This window comes from Heteronotia binoei, chromosome 7, assembly GCF_032191835.1.
Source record: "Heteronotia binoei isolate CCM8104 ecotype False Entrance Well chromosome 7, APGP_CSIRO_Hbin_v1, whole genome shotgun sequence".
Classification (NCBI taxonomy): domain Eukaryota; kingdom Metazoa; phylum Chordata; class Lepidosauria; order Squamata; family Gekkonidae; genus Heteronotia; species Heteronotia binoei.
In genome coordinates, this window is record NC_083229.1 from 83,669,223 (window position 1) to 83,682,855 (window position 13,633).

The 13,633-nt window shown below is 40.9% G+C and overlaps 1 protein-coding gene across 4 annotated transcripts in view; it reads right to left on the reverse strand.

Moving 5' to 3' along the window:
* Positions 1 to 840: 840 nt before the first annotated feature.
* Positions 841 to 13,633, reverse strand: part of DLGAP1 (DLG associated protein 1) — a 456,386-nt gene continuing 443,593 nt past the window's right edge. For all 4 annotated transcript variants that reach the window (XM_060243934.1, XM_060243935.1, XM_060243933.1 and 1 more), the window contains 2 exons: positions 5,982 to 6,134; positions 841 to 1,632 (listed from right to left, as the gene is read on the reverse strand). In XM_060243934.1, coding sequence (XP_060099917.1) covers positions 1,423 to 1,632; positions 5,982 to 6,134 — 363 coding nt within the window. In that variant the 3' untranslated portion in view covers positions 841 to 1,422. The remainder of the gene's footprint in view (positions 1,633 to 5,981; positions 6,135 to 13,633) is intronic.

Sequence of the window (13,633 nt, forward strand, 5' to 3'; positions counted from 1 at the left end):
AGGGCTCATATAAAATCTGCATCCTATCATGCATACTAGTGGGGTGCTGCTGGATGCCATTCTTAAACTCTGTGGAGCTTTTTGTCCTCTCTGCTGCCATGATAGCTGGTGTAAAGATTGCACAGGCAGAGAGCTTTCCCACCAGTCTTGTTTCATGGGATGGTTTACTGCTCTTGATTCAAAAGAACCTACAGCTACTTACGGAGTGCAGCCTTTAAAAACTGTTCTGTGGAGGAACGTTTCTCACCAGCTGATGATCTCTGATAATTCCTTGGTTTTGTTAAATTAAGCATTCTTTCTTTAAAGAATAGACCAAAGGAGAAACTTGCACTCAGGGGTGAAGCGTATGATGCAAGCAGTTGGATTTGTGGTGTGGAAACATGTATTTCATTTACAGCAGTTCAGCAACAAATGATTGTTAAAGTCTGTGTGATATCTGAGTCTCATCAAAATTAAGACATCAATTAAACCAAAGCTATTGTACTTTGAAGGGGAAAAAACCCAAAACATGATGTAATCCATACATTACAATAGGAATTGATAATATAATACAATCTTTAAAATTCTCACTAGTTAGTTTGGACAAAAATATTCCTGCAGCCATTTTTGCATCTTATCACTTCATTACCCTTTTATTGCCTTTTCCAAAATACATTATTCCTTGAAAGGCTGATTTTTTTCAGTCTTCTGCAGATTAAAAAAAAAAAGTTTTAAAGTGAGGCCAAGGAAATAAAATTGAGGCAGTTTGTGCAGCTGCAGGCTCTCTCTATGAAATCAGGTAAAACTCAGCTATGTCACCTTCTACTCAAGCCGCAGGCCCCCACCACCTTACAGTTGCCAGGTGAGAATCTATGAGTCTGAGGATCAGAATAAGGAGTGCCATTTTTTTTAAACAATAGTCACAAGAAGAAGGGGTTCTGAGCTGGAGCTCCTTTCATTCTTAATGAGGAAGACAACAGAATCTTAGTTTACCCTGCAATACTGGATCTCCAAAATACCGTATAATTGAATATTGCTGTACACTAGATAACAGACTAGTTTTAAGGACCAAGGATGAGTTAATTAGTGTATCTACTGTACAGGTGTTTGTGTGCGTGCGTGTGTGTGTGTGTGTGTGTGTGTGAGAGAGAGAGTGCATTTGTATGTTTTGTGGGAGTCTTTACACGAGGCAATTGGTAGCATCAGTACATGTGACAAAGCATTAGGATGACATGGGCAAACCTTTAGAAAGCAAGGATTATTAGCAAAATCTCTTGGAGGACTGACAACTACGCCACAGAAGTGTTACTTCATTGGGAGAGAGGAGAGAGATAAAAGGAGGGGACATACAAATACTTATTGGTGTCTGTGAGCATGGACCTAGAAGGGCAGATTATACAAGAGATATTTCTTGCCATCAAGAGTCCTCTTGCTTGAATCCCTTCATAGCCTGGTCTGGGCTTCGGGGATGTAAATCTCAATGCTTTCGGCGCTTTCAGTGGCTGAGTTCTGACGGACAGATGCGGCTCGTTTGGCAGCCATCAGCCGTTTCCGGGCCTCCTGACGCTGTGAGCTCTCCAGAGAGCGTTCCCGTATGAGTGGCACCTGACCTTTCGATGGCTTCTTTGGCACTGGAGGAGGAGCCCTTCTCTCCTGATCAAAGCAGAAGGTTAATGACATTATACAGCTTCTTAGGGGAAAAACAAAAAAAAATGGGGTAGGAAAAAAGTACTAGCACAGGTCGGTAGTTAGAACACACATTTCACCTAAAGTTTGTTAGTTCTTATCTGAATTTTTTTTCTTCATTGAACTGGCTTTTATATTCCTAGATTCATAAAATAATGCTCTCTTAAGGGAGAAAAAGGTGGCATTGATAGCAGCGCTAGTTCTCCAGGGCATGGTGTTTCAGCTACATGCCTGGTGTTGAAAGGGCTGAAGCTCCCACAGCTAAATATTGCATGTGGTTCCTTCTGAGGAACTCCTCTTCCTAATACCAGGAATTAGAAAGGACAGTATTTTATACACTATCACGGCTTAAACTAATACAAAGTCATACATCTAAGCTATCAAAAGGCAGCTATGTAAGGAAGACAACCCATTAACCCACTGTTAATTTAAAAATTGGGATTTCTTTATCAAATTATTGAACTAGAATAGTGTGTAAAAGGTATGAAAGACACACACATAATGAAGCTCCCCCGTCCCCTTATGTACAATATACATATACAACACTAAATGGGCTTACAACACTGAGCATTTACGGGTATATTTCACAACCATATAAGCTAGCAGGTTGATGTAAGTTATCACAGCAATATATATGTATATATTTTTAAAACAATGTGTGCTTAGAAGTGAGTGACTGATTTGGATAACAGCTCACACAATTCATTCTTTGGCTATTGCCATAAAAGTGCTTCTTAAAGCTCTGTAGAATTGTGCTCAATCAGCACCAGAAGTTTACATTTTAATTACAAACTCAAAGAAGCTAGTGGCAGGGACTCAAAAGTCTTTGTGAGAACATATATTAATCATCACTTTGGCATCCAAAGATCACATGGTTAACAAAAGAAAACTTATATATACATGCTATATATACATACATACACACACACACACACACACACACACACACACACATATATATATATATATATATATATATATATATATATATATATATATATATATATATACATACATATATATATATATACATACATATATATATAAATTCAGAAGAGGGAATCTTCAGAGAAAAATGTATGTTACATTTGGCCTGGCAGGATGCTTCAGTACAAAGTACAAGTTTGCAGTCCCTAATCTTGTATGGCCTTCCATTAGGACCATGCTTTCCTAGAGAAGGGACTGTTAATTCCATTACACTATACACATTTCATTTTAGGTTCTAATTTTCTCTGTGTTGATGACAACAGCTTCATTGCTCAATCTGTATGAGCATTTTAATTGAACAGAATTTGTTCAAAAGTTACATTTATTCAGCATGCAAAGGTTTATCTATGCTATTTATTGAAGGCTAAAAAGTAGATGAACAAATAAAAAACATTAATTCACAAACACTACCTTTAAGTATGGAAAATGACCCTCAAGTTTAAGATACTAAACACATCCATAAACTTTGAATGCTATGGTAGCTGCGTACTGCAGAGTCTCTATGTACCCATTACATATGGCAGAAATACCCCTTTTTCTTTTTTGTTGTATGGGGCCTTTATCAGTAAAATAATATTTTCTCAATCTTGGTGATAAAATATGTTATGCAACAAGGTCTCTCAACACCTAATGGAAAATGTTAGTGTATTATTATTATATGTAATTTAGTGTTTAGCATGTTGAAGGCTTTGTAGTAGTAATTCACTTCTAGTTTGGTCCAGGAAAAAGGAAAGGAAAAGCATGGGCCACTTGCAAACACTATGTTGTAATAAAATGTGATGTTTTACTAACTGTGCTTTTTTAAAAAAATAATTATATTTCAGGAATTTTGCAGGGCTCAGCTGAATTTGGCATTTAAAAATGGGCATTATGGAGAGAAAGTTAAGTAGGTAACTTTTCTGTGATTCCCTTCTGTGCATTTTTAAGGGATCCATTTTTTTTATTTCTCAGAAAGAATGCAGAATGCTGTTTGTCAGCAACAGAAGACATCATGGTTAATGGGAGGGATGTAACCAGTAGTAGACTATCTGACAGGCTAATATCCAGTTAAACTTAATCCAGGATCCTTCCTCATCCTTTATATCCTCTCTTTCCTATATCTCACAAAACAAACAAATTCATTGAAATACTGAAGATATAAGAGGAAACCCCATGCTTCAGAACAAAATTGACATTTTGTGAAAAACTGAAATATTTGCACCTTTATTAGATAATTACTCCATTTGTTTATATCTTTTTGACTCAAAAACAAAAGATGAATATACAATTCCCCTTAATTATAAAACTAATGGAACCAAATGAGTTTTCAAAATACTGTGTTTAAATGCACCAGCTTCATTTCTAAAAACAGGCATTAATGCAGATATTGTAGACAAAACTACTTCAGATTGTCAAAACCAGTCTGTTATGAGAAGAAAGGGAGAGCAGTCTCCCTGAGCTTGTTCACGGTATGAAACTGAATTGGTGCATTTTCATATGAAAGGCAAAGATGATTTAAAACTCTGGATTAGCCAGTAGTACCTGTATATAAAATAATCTGCAGCCTCCAATTCTGAATATTTACTTTGTTCTTCCTCTACTTCTGGAAATGGAAATTTTACACAAATCTAAATAATCTCAATATGTTAATCTTGTTTTGGATTTTATACAATGCTAACATTATGAAACATTAGTAAGATTAGAGTTCCCAATCCCCAGTTGGGGGCAGGGGATCCCATGGTTTGGAGGCCATCCTGCCACTTCAGGGTCATCAGAAAGCGGGGCAAGGGGGGAGGGAAATGTCTGCTGGCAACTCCATCACACCCTATGGAGACCAATTTCCATAGGGTACAATGGAGAATTGATCTGTGAGTATCTGGGGCTCATGGGGGGGCCTCTTTTTTGAGGTAGAGGTACCAAATTTTCAGCATAGCACCCAGTGCCTCTCCTCAACCCCCCCCCCCAAGTTTCAAAAAGACTGGACCAGGGGGTCCAATTCTATGAGCCCCAAAAGAAAGTGCCCCTATCCTTCATTATTCCAAATGGAAGGAAGGCATTTAAAAGGCATGTAGTCCCTTTAAATGTGATGGCCAGAACTCCCTTCAGAGTTCAATCATGCTTGTCATAACCTTGCTCCTGTCTTCACCCCCAAAGTCCCCAGATATTTATTGAGTCAGACCTGGCAACCCTATTAAGGATAAAAGGGGAGCAGTACATTATATATTTTAGGGTTAGAAACATTACATTACATTATTTTCGACTTCCTTGTGGGAAAAAGTATTTCAAGGATTTCAGTTTTTTCAAAATGTCCACCCTCCCTCCCCTGGATACACAGTTCTGGACTCTGGAAAAGAAGAGGAATAATAATTCAGTTCATATACAAAAGTTCTCAATTCCCTCTCTTTCTTCCCCCTGCCAACTAAGGTATCCTTAGATCTCTTATATCAGCTGTATACTTCTGTTTCAAATTAAATACTTAAAACCTGGTTCTGTTCTTATTGATGCCATTGGGGCAGGCCCAGAATATTAAATGATGTTCTTCTGGGCCAGATCCCATTTTTATGTGCCTATTCATACTGTGTGGTAATATAAGATGGCTACATTTCCCCCAATATCTGCTCCTGACACAAAGGCTGAAAACAAACAAACAAACAAACAAAGCTGTGTCAAAGCACAATAAAAAGTAAAATTCAGTTTACTCTTAGAAATGCAAGAGAACATTATTTGCCGATCTATTTAATGTTCCAGTGCTAGATTATATTAAATGAAATGAGGTGAACCCAGTTATGAGATCGGCATCTAAGAAATCAAACAAAAAACAATGACATGAGAGGGTTACCATGTAACTTCTATGATGGCATGGTTGGAGAATACCCACACAGTTATCGGTGGGTATGGGGGTTGGTTACCAAGTCAGTGATGATTACAGTGGTTCCCTAAAGTTCTTGCTTACACATTTCACAGTGCATTAGTAGCAAACAGAACTCTTACGCTAGGCAGTACTATGGACTGTCCATATTATTTATTTAAATTTAAGAACCAATATATGAGGCAGTTCCTTTCAACAGTTGATTATCTAATATGGTTATACGTTAAGTATAATAAAACAAATGAGCACATTCCCATTATTCAAGTCACAGAAACAAGTTTGGTTTAAAAATTTGCCCGAAACATTTTACAGATAATATCCCAGGTAATTAATATGTAAACATTTTTACAATGAAGTTAATCTGATATGAGCTCCATTTCACGTTTTTTTAAACGTCAGTGCTGTATTCAGAAGCCTATTTAATTTGTCCAGTATTTGTGCAGGGTTTTAAATGAAGCATACAAAATCGACAATGTTCTACCTTCTTGTCATGCGCATCCATCTGTTTCCAATTATTGGCCTTTAACTGATGAAGTTCATCAAATTTCATACTAATATTTTCTATGGACAACTGCAACATATCCCAAAACCCTGCTAAATCCTGGGAGGCTGGTCTCGGATGTGCAGTAGGGTTCTGTACAACAGAGAAAAAAAAGGGGAGGGGGAAAGCCATGAAAGAAAATATTTTTTCTCAGAAACTGTTTTGGAAATAATTGCGAAAAACCTTATTACTTTTTACCTCAGTCTAATGATACCAGTGAACTAATGAACTATTGTATTAGACTCACTTGGATTACATTGAGACACAGAGGTTATTTATGCTAAATAAACTATGATTTATCATCACTCAGATTTGGTATTGAGTGTCATTAGGATTTCAGATTAATCTGAACAAAGTTTACCACAGGAGTGAACCTCATCTTCATAGTGGAGTCTTTGATAAAGAGAAACAATTGTCTGATTCAATCATATTTTGTTTCACTAACTGGGTAATCGATATTGGCAGCTTATGTCTATAAGAAATATCATTGATTTTTCAATCTATATATAACATATATTCTTTAAGTATGGGGCAAGATCAAAGTTTTAGTTACAATGCTATTATATGCTTCTTTAGATAAGCTTAAAATGCCATGTTCTGGGATAAATCTTCATTGGTTATGTTTTTGTTGTGTGTATTCTAATTATGCATAAAGCCTTGCCCAAATGTATGCTATAGTTGACTTGATACATACAACTGAGATCTAGCATGGGTATAAAGGACTTTTTTTGTAACAGAAACTCCTTTGCATATTAGGCCATATACCCTGATGTAGCCAATCCTCCAAGAGTTTACAGGGTCAGCTGTAAACTCCAGCAGGATTGGATACATCAGGGGTGTGTGGCCTGATATGCAAAGGAGGAGTTCCTGCTACAAAACAAGCCCTGGGTATAATTTAGTAAAGGTAACGTTGAAATGATTTCAGCTGGTGAAACACATGTTTAACTCCTGATGATAATGAATGGGACTTGGAAATGATGGACTTCAATGGTACTCTAGCTTAGAAAGCCACCTAAATTTAAAAAAAGATGTGTAAAACTCTGCCCATGAATAGATTCACAGATTTATCTGCCAAAGTGTAAAGAAAAAGGACAGTGTGATGTAGGCCCAGAGTAGATCCTGGTTGATATAATCTCAATCAATGCTGCTAAAATGATACCAAGAAGAATTCAATGAGGCACAAGCATACAGGGTCAGTGCAAACATGAACCATATCTTTAATTGGAGGCAGCCTTATGCAGGTGTGCTTTATGTAGAACTCTTAACTTGCATTCAGATTGCAAACTTAACCATTGTTAAGTTAAAATGTGCACAAATCTGCCCTGTTGCTAGGCTTGTGCATGCATCTTGTCCCTCCCACCTTCTTTTTCACATGAAATGCAATAAAAGTATCCTGTTTAGAAACTTCAGAATGCAAGTGCATGGCTAAACTGGAGTTAGTTTCTCTTCACTAACCAAGATTCTACACTGGAGTTTAAAATACTTGCTCATGGGCGAGGGCGAAAAACTAACTATGGTTAACCTGTGTACTTGCATTTATAAACCACGGGTAGCTGGGGCTAATTTCTAATAAGAGATACTTATACAATGCTCCATGTGGGAAGGCAAGGGAAAGAGGGAGAAGTGAGGTACATGCTGCATGGCAGAGCAACAAGCTATGTTCATGCACATTTGACCTTAACCACAGTTAAGTTTGATATATAAGTACAACCTTAAAAAGATGGAAAAGTGTCTCATCATACTTATGCGGAGAGTAAAACTTTCTTTGTGGGCAAGTTAAACAGCTCTCACTCTCTCTCTCTGAGCCACAACTGATGATTTACCATTATAATGATATGGCGACACACAACCCCACCCCCCAAAGAAGAGGTAAAGGTAACCCCTTCAACCAGAGGTATTGCTATTCCCTTCAAATAGCTAGCAATTGTAAGGACACAGTCATATTATATTATCAAATATAATTAGAAAAAATGCAGTGATAATGATATATATCAAATAATACAAAAAGCAATACCACAATTCAAATACCCACAGAATGCATCAGCATATAACTAGAAATATCAAGGTCTGCAATCAAATGTGGGTGCAGAATAGATCAGAAGTTCATCAGTACAGACAAGATATTTTAAATGCTCTGAATAATTTTCAAGGGAAGACAGTTGATCAGTTTTCTTTAGCTGATTCTCATTTACTGGAAGAAGAAGAAGACGAAGACCATAAATTTATACCCTGCCCTTCTTTCTGAATCAGAGTCTCAGAGCGGCTTACAATCTCTTTAACGTCTTCCCCCATAACAGACACCCTGTGAGGTGGGTGGGGTTGAGAGAGCTCTCCCAGAAGCTGTCCTTTCAAGAGCAACTCTTACAAGAGCTATGGCTAACCCAAGGCCATTTCTGAAGTATATTAGCAGAACAGTATCACACACACACAACCCCAAAGCACACACATACACACACTCATTTTACTCCATTGTTCCACATATATTAGACCAGGATTTCCACCTGCCAATACTTGCCCTGGCACCTACCAAATTTTCCAGAGAGTGATTGTAAAGCAGAGCTTATTATTTGCTGCTCTCATTCAAATGAAAAGGTTTTCCACAGCTGCAATTGCGGTCACTGGAAAATTAGGAGAACTGATAAGTATTGCCCCTTTAGGTTTCCTTCAGGCTTTCCTTTTTAAAATTCTGTTTCTTTCTCCTCCTTGGGCTTTCTATCATTTCTTTTTATTCTCTAATCTTTCCCTCCCTCCCCTCAGACTTTCCCTCATTTCTTTTTATTCCCCTTCTGTGACTCACACCATGGCTCACAGACAGGGGCGGCGCTGGGGTTTTGCCACCCCAGGCTGCCCCCATGCCTGCACCCCCCATGAGGGTCGGAGTTAGGCCATGCCACCTCTTTTGTCTGCCTGCGTCTCGGGCAGGCGAAAGGGGCCACAGGGCCATTCTGCTTGGCTCCCAGGCTGTCTCTCCTGCAAGGGGAGGTAGCCAGGAGCGAGGCCGTGCTGCCTCTTCCCTCCACCCAAGTCTTGGGTGGGTGAAAGGGGCCATGGGGCGGGCCATTCTGCCTGGCACCCAGGCTGTCTCCTCTGCAAGGGGAGGCAGCTGGGAGTGAGGCCGCACTGCCTCTTTTCTCTGACTGAGTCTCAGGTGGGCGAAAGGGGCTGTGGGGCTGTTCTGCCTTGCTCTCAGGCTGTGCTGCCTCTTTCCTCTTCTCGAGCGGGTGAAAAGGGCTGTAGGGCCATTCTGCCTGGCTCTGAGGCTGTCTCCCCTGCAAGGGGAGGCAGCCAGTAGCGAGGCCGCACCACCTCTTTTGTCCACCTGAGTCTTGGGTGGGCGAAAGGGGCAGCGGGGCTTCTTCTGTCTCACTCCAAGGTTGTCACCCCTGCAAGAGCTCTGAGCCCGGCTAGGAAGCCAGGCTTGGAGGAGAGCACACACTGGCGCACCATCCGGCCACTCTCAGCTTCCTGATCCAGAAACCTAAAAGTGACAGGGCGGGTGGACGGGGCATCCAGCGGTACCCTGTAGGTGAGGTGGCACCCCATACGGCCACCTACCTTGCCTACTCCCATTCTCTGGTCATGCTCACAGAGAGCCACATTCATTAGTGACCAAAAAGGCTACTTATGAAATATATAACCTTTTAAATTAACAGAGTACCTCTACACATGTAGGGCTGTCTCTCCTCACCCCTATTGCCAGCCCTTGTGTATCTGGAGTGAAGGGAAGGGATTCCCTCTCTTCCTCTCTCCTTACCAGGAGGCACAGCAGGTTGGGCAAGAAAGTGAGGCTGCCAAGATGCCCAGAGGACCACCAGCTAGCTGTTAAGAAACGGGAGTAAAACCACCCCCTGCTATGGCCAGCTTACTCTTCTCTTGGGCGGCTGTTACGGTAGTTAGCTTACTCCCCTCCCAGCAGTTGCCCCAGTGCTGAGATGAGACTAAATAAGCTACAAAGAAGGTATGTGTGTGGGGTTTAGAGCAGACAGGTCCCTTATTTCTCTCCCTGGAATAAGGCTTCAAGGTCAGGGAAGCTAACAGCTTACCTATCCTCCATTTCCTCCAGCACCAGCTGTTTTAAGATTTACCGTTTTCGCACACAGCTCACCTCGCAGTTACAATCCTGTTCCCGCTGCAGCGTCTGGTCGGATTTCCCACCATCTGCGCTGAAGTTACAGGAAGTGCCGCAGCTTTTGCGTAGCAAACGTAAACCGCTAAAACCCAGTTAACGTTTGCTACACAAAAGCCATGGCACTCCCTGTAACTCTGGCACAGATGGTGGGAAATCCGACAGACGCTGCGGAGGGAACAGGATTGTGACTGCGAGGTAAGCTGTGTGCGAAAACGGTTGTGGAATCCATCTGCCAGCTACAGGTTCTACTGATCAATGAGCTTACCCATGTTCCGTAACAGTGAGTAAGTACTATGTTGGGGAAAAGCCAGCAAAGATTGCAGCAAAGCCAGGGTGGCTATCATTCGGATGAGAAGGTTCCAATTTCCCCAGACCTGCCTATATCAGCACCATTTTCTATGTTCCAGTCTCCAGCAATGGACGATCCTCTCTGCCAGTGGAAAACCTTTTTGTTTTTGAAAAATCAGTGTCATAATATAAAATTTATATTTGCTCACTTCATTTATACCACACTTTTCTCTCCAATAGGGACCCAAAGTGGCTTACAAAGTTATCTCCTTCTCTACTGTAGCCTCAAATCAACCCTGTGATTCAGCTAAGAGTGTGCGAGGTAGATTAAACCTAAAAGAATATGTGTGGTTCAGGATGGACAAAAGAAAATCCTACTTTACAAAGAGAAGGATTAAATTGTGGAATTTATTGCCAGTGGATGTAGTGATGGCCACAGGAATAAACAGCTTTAGAAGGAGATTAGATAGATTCATGGAGGGTAAGTCTATCAATGGCTACTAGCAATGACTGACTGAGGGGAATGACTGAGGGGAACCTCCACAATCAGAGTTACTAAGCCTCTTAATCCTGGAGCCAGGAGACATCAGGGAAAGGCCTTAACTTCTGTGTCCTGTTGTTGGCCATCCAGAGAAACTGGTTGGCCAGTGTGAGACAGGATGCTGGACAAGATGGGCCATTGGTCTGATCCAGCAGGGCTCTTTTAATGTACCAAGATCACTCAGCAAACTTCCATGGTAGAGTGGGATTCAACCCTCAGTCTCCCAAATCCTAGTATGACACTCTAACTAATACACTTGCTGGCTCTTGTTATAGCAATAAGATAATTACTGATTTTCAAGAATCCTGTGAAATCCCCCAGTAGTATGGGGTGGTGGTAGCTGCTGTGGTGAACTGAGGAACTCACGTAAAACTGACAATGTGTAGGAGGGGTCTAGATCTGATGATCTTGTCATGGCTCCCCAGAGTCATGTTGTCATTTGGCCCTGAGAACAACCTCAAATATGGGTGGGGTTTTTTTCATGTTTCTCATAAACTTTGATGATTTTAAGAGCCAACTGTTGCAATAGGAGTAATCATAGTTTACAGCTGTGCAACTTAAAAGAGTATAGTCCTTCTTGACTGATCCTCCAAGAGCAGGGCTGAGCCAGGCACCGTGAAGCCCAAAACATGTGGCCCGGGGGCCGAATTAGGCCCCTAGAGGGCTCCTACCAGCCCCCCAAACAACTGGCTGTCATCTGCTTCCTTTTCCCTCTCTCTTGCTTTGCCAGGCTTGCTCAATCACACAGGAGCTACAGAGAAAAACTTCTATTTTCTCCATTGGCTGAGGCGCCTCCCTTGGGGAGGAAGAGGGGGAGGCTGAGACTGCTTTCCCAGGCTCTTCAATTGCACAGCAGAGCTACTGAGCAAAATCTCTCTTCCTTCCATTGACTGAGGCTCCCTCCCTCCTGATCTCCTGGGGAGGGAGAGAAAGAGCCAGAGCTTACTTTGCCCAGCTCCCTGGATCCCATTGGAGAAATACAAAGAAAGCACCATTAAGACAAATAAGTGTTAATGTTTTAAGCATGTTTTACTTTAAGGGTTTTTTAAAAAAAAATTGTGTTTGTCTGTGTCCTTATAAAGTTTATATCTCTGCTAGCTAATCTTAAATCGGTACACACATGGCCCAGCCCAACAAGGTCTTCTTTATGTCAGATCCAGCCCTCATAGCAAATGAGTTTGACATCCCTGACCTATGCTGTAATGCAGCTGAAGTGCCCATTGTAAAGCTAAGCCTCTTTAGCTTGATGTATGCAGCAAAGTATTCTTCCTCCAGGTTGCTGCATTTGGTGGTAATCCCTATTTTAACCAAATTTGCCAAAAGTATTTTTATTTATTTATTTATTTTATGATTTGTATCCCGCCCTTCCAGTAGTCTTTATGTCAGCCAGTTAAAGGAGAAGTGAGTTGTTGACTGCTTCAAGATAAGGTAAGAAGTTGTGTGCGCACCCACAGTGTTTCATTTCTAGATTTCTAGATTCTAGAGAGGTGACATGATAGAGGTTTACAAGATTATGCACGGGATAGAGAAGATAAAGAAGTACTTTTCTCCCTTTCTCACAGTACAAGAACTTGTGGGCACTTAATGAAATTGCTGAGCAGTCGAGTTAGAACAGATAAAAGGAAGTACTTCTTCATCCAAAGGGTGATTAACACATGGGATTCACTGCCACAGGAGGTGGTGGCGGTTACAAGTATAGCCGGCTTCAAGAGGGGATTGGATAACCATATGGAGCAGAGGTCCATCAGTGGATATTAGCAACAGTATATTGTTGGAACTCTCTGTCCGGGGCAAGTGATGCCCTGTATTCTTGGTGCTTGGGAGGGGCAACAATGTGAGGGCTTCTAGAGTCCTGGCCCCACTGATGGACCTTCTGATGTCTCCTGGGTTTTTTGGCCATCATGTGACACAGAGCGTGGGACTGGATGGGCCATTGGCCTGATTCAACATGGCTCTGTTATGTTCTTATTCTGAGTATGCTCACTTACTGGTGTTCTATTGTGATGTTATTCATATTAAATTAGCAAAACAAAAAAAAAAGTCTGGCCAACTCAGTATTGGGAGAGGATGTATAGGATGTATAGTGTATAGGTTTTATACACTTTAGGACAGTGATGGCAAACCTTTTAGAGACCGAGTGCCCAAACTGCAACCCATAACCCACTTATTTATCGCAAAGTGCCAACACAGCAATTTAACCTTAATACTGAGGTTTTAGTTTAGAAAAAACAACTCATAGTGAAATTAACAAACTGAAAGAACATTTGGTCTGGATAGCATTTGCTTAGGAAACCAACAAAATAGTAACATGTCAGAATGGGAGAATGATGGTGAGAGTGTCATAAGGCAATAAATGGAGACTGTTTATTGCTCTGTTGCTTGCAGGTCTGGGTTAAACTGAGAACATGCCTTTCCCAGAGGTGTTCCTGTTAACATAATTTACTTTTGAACATGTACATACATTATAAACATCATTCTTGTTTGCCATTAGGAAAAAAGAATACATTAAAATATAGTGTGTTTAGCAGGAGCTGGTGGTTAGGGTGTCCAAATCAGATCTGGGAGGTCCTGATTCATATGCCCACTCTGCCTTGGCAGCTTGCTGGGAAACCTTTGACCAGTAATATACTCTAA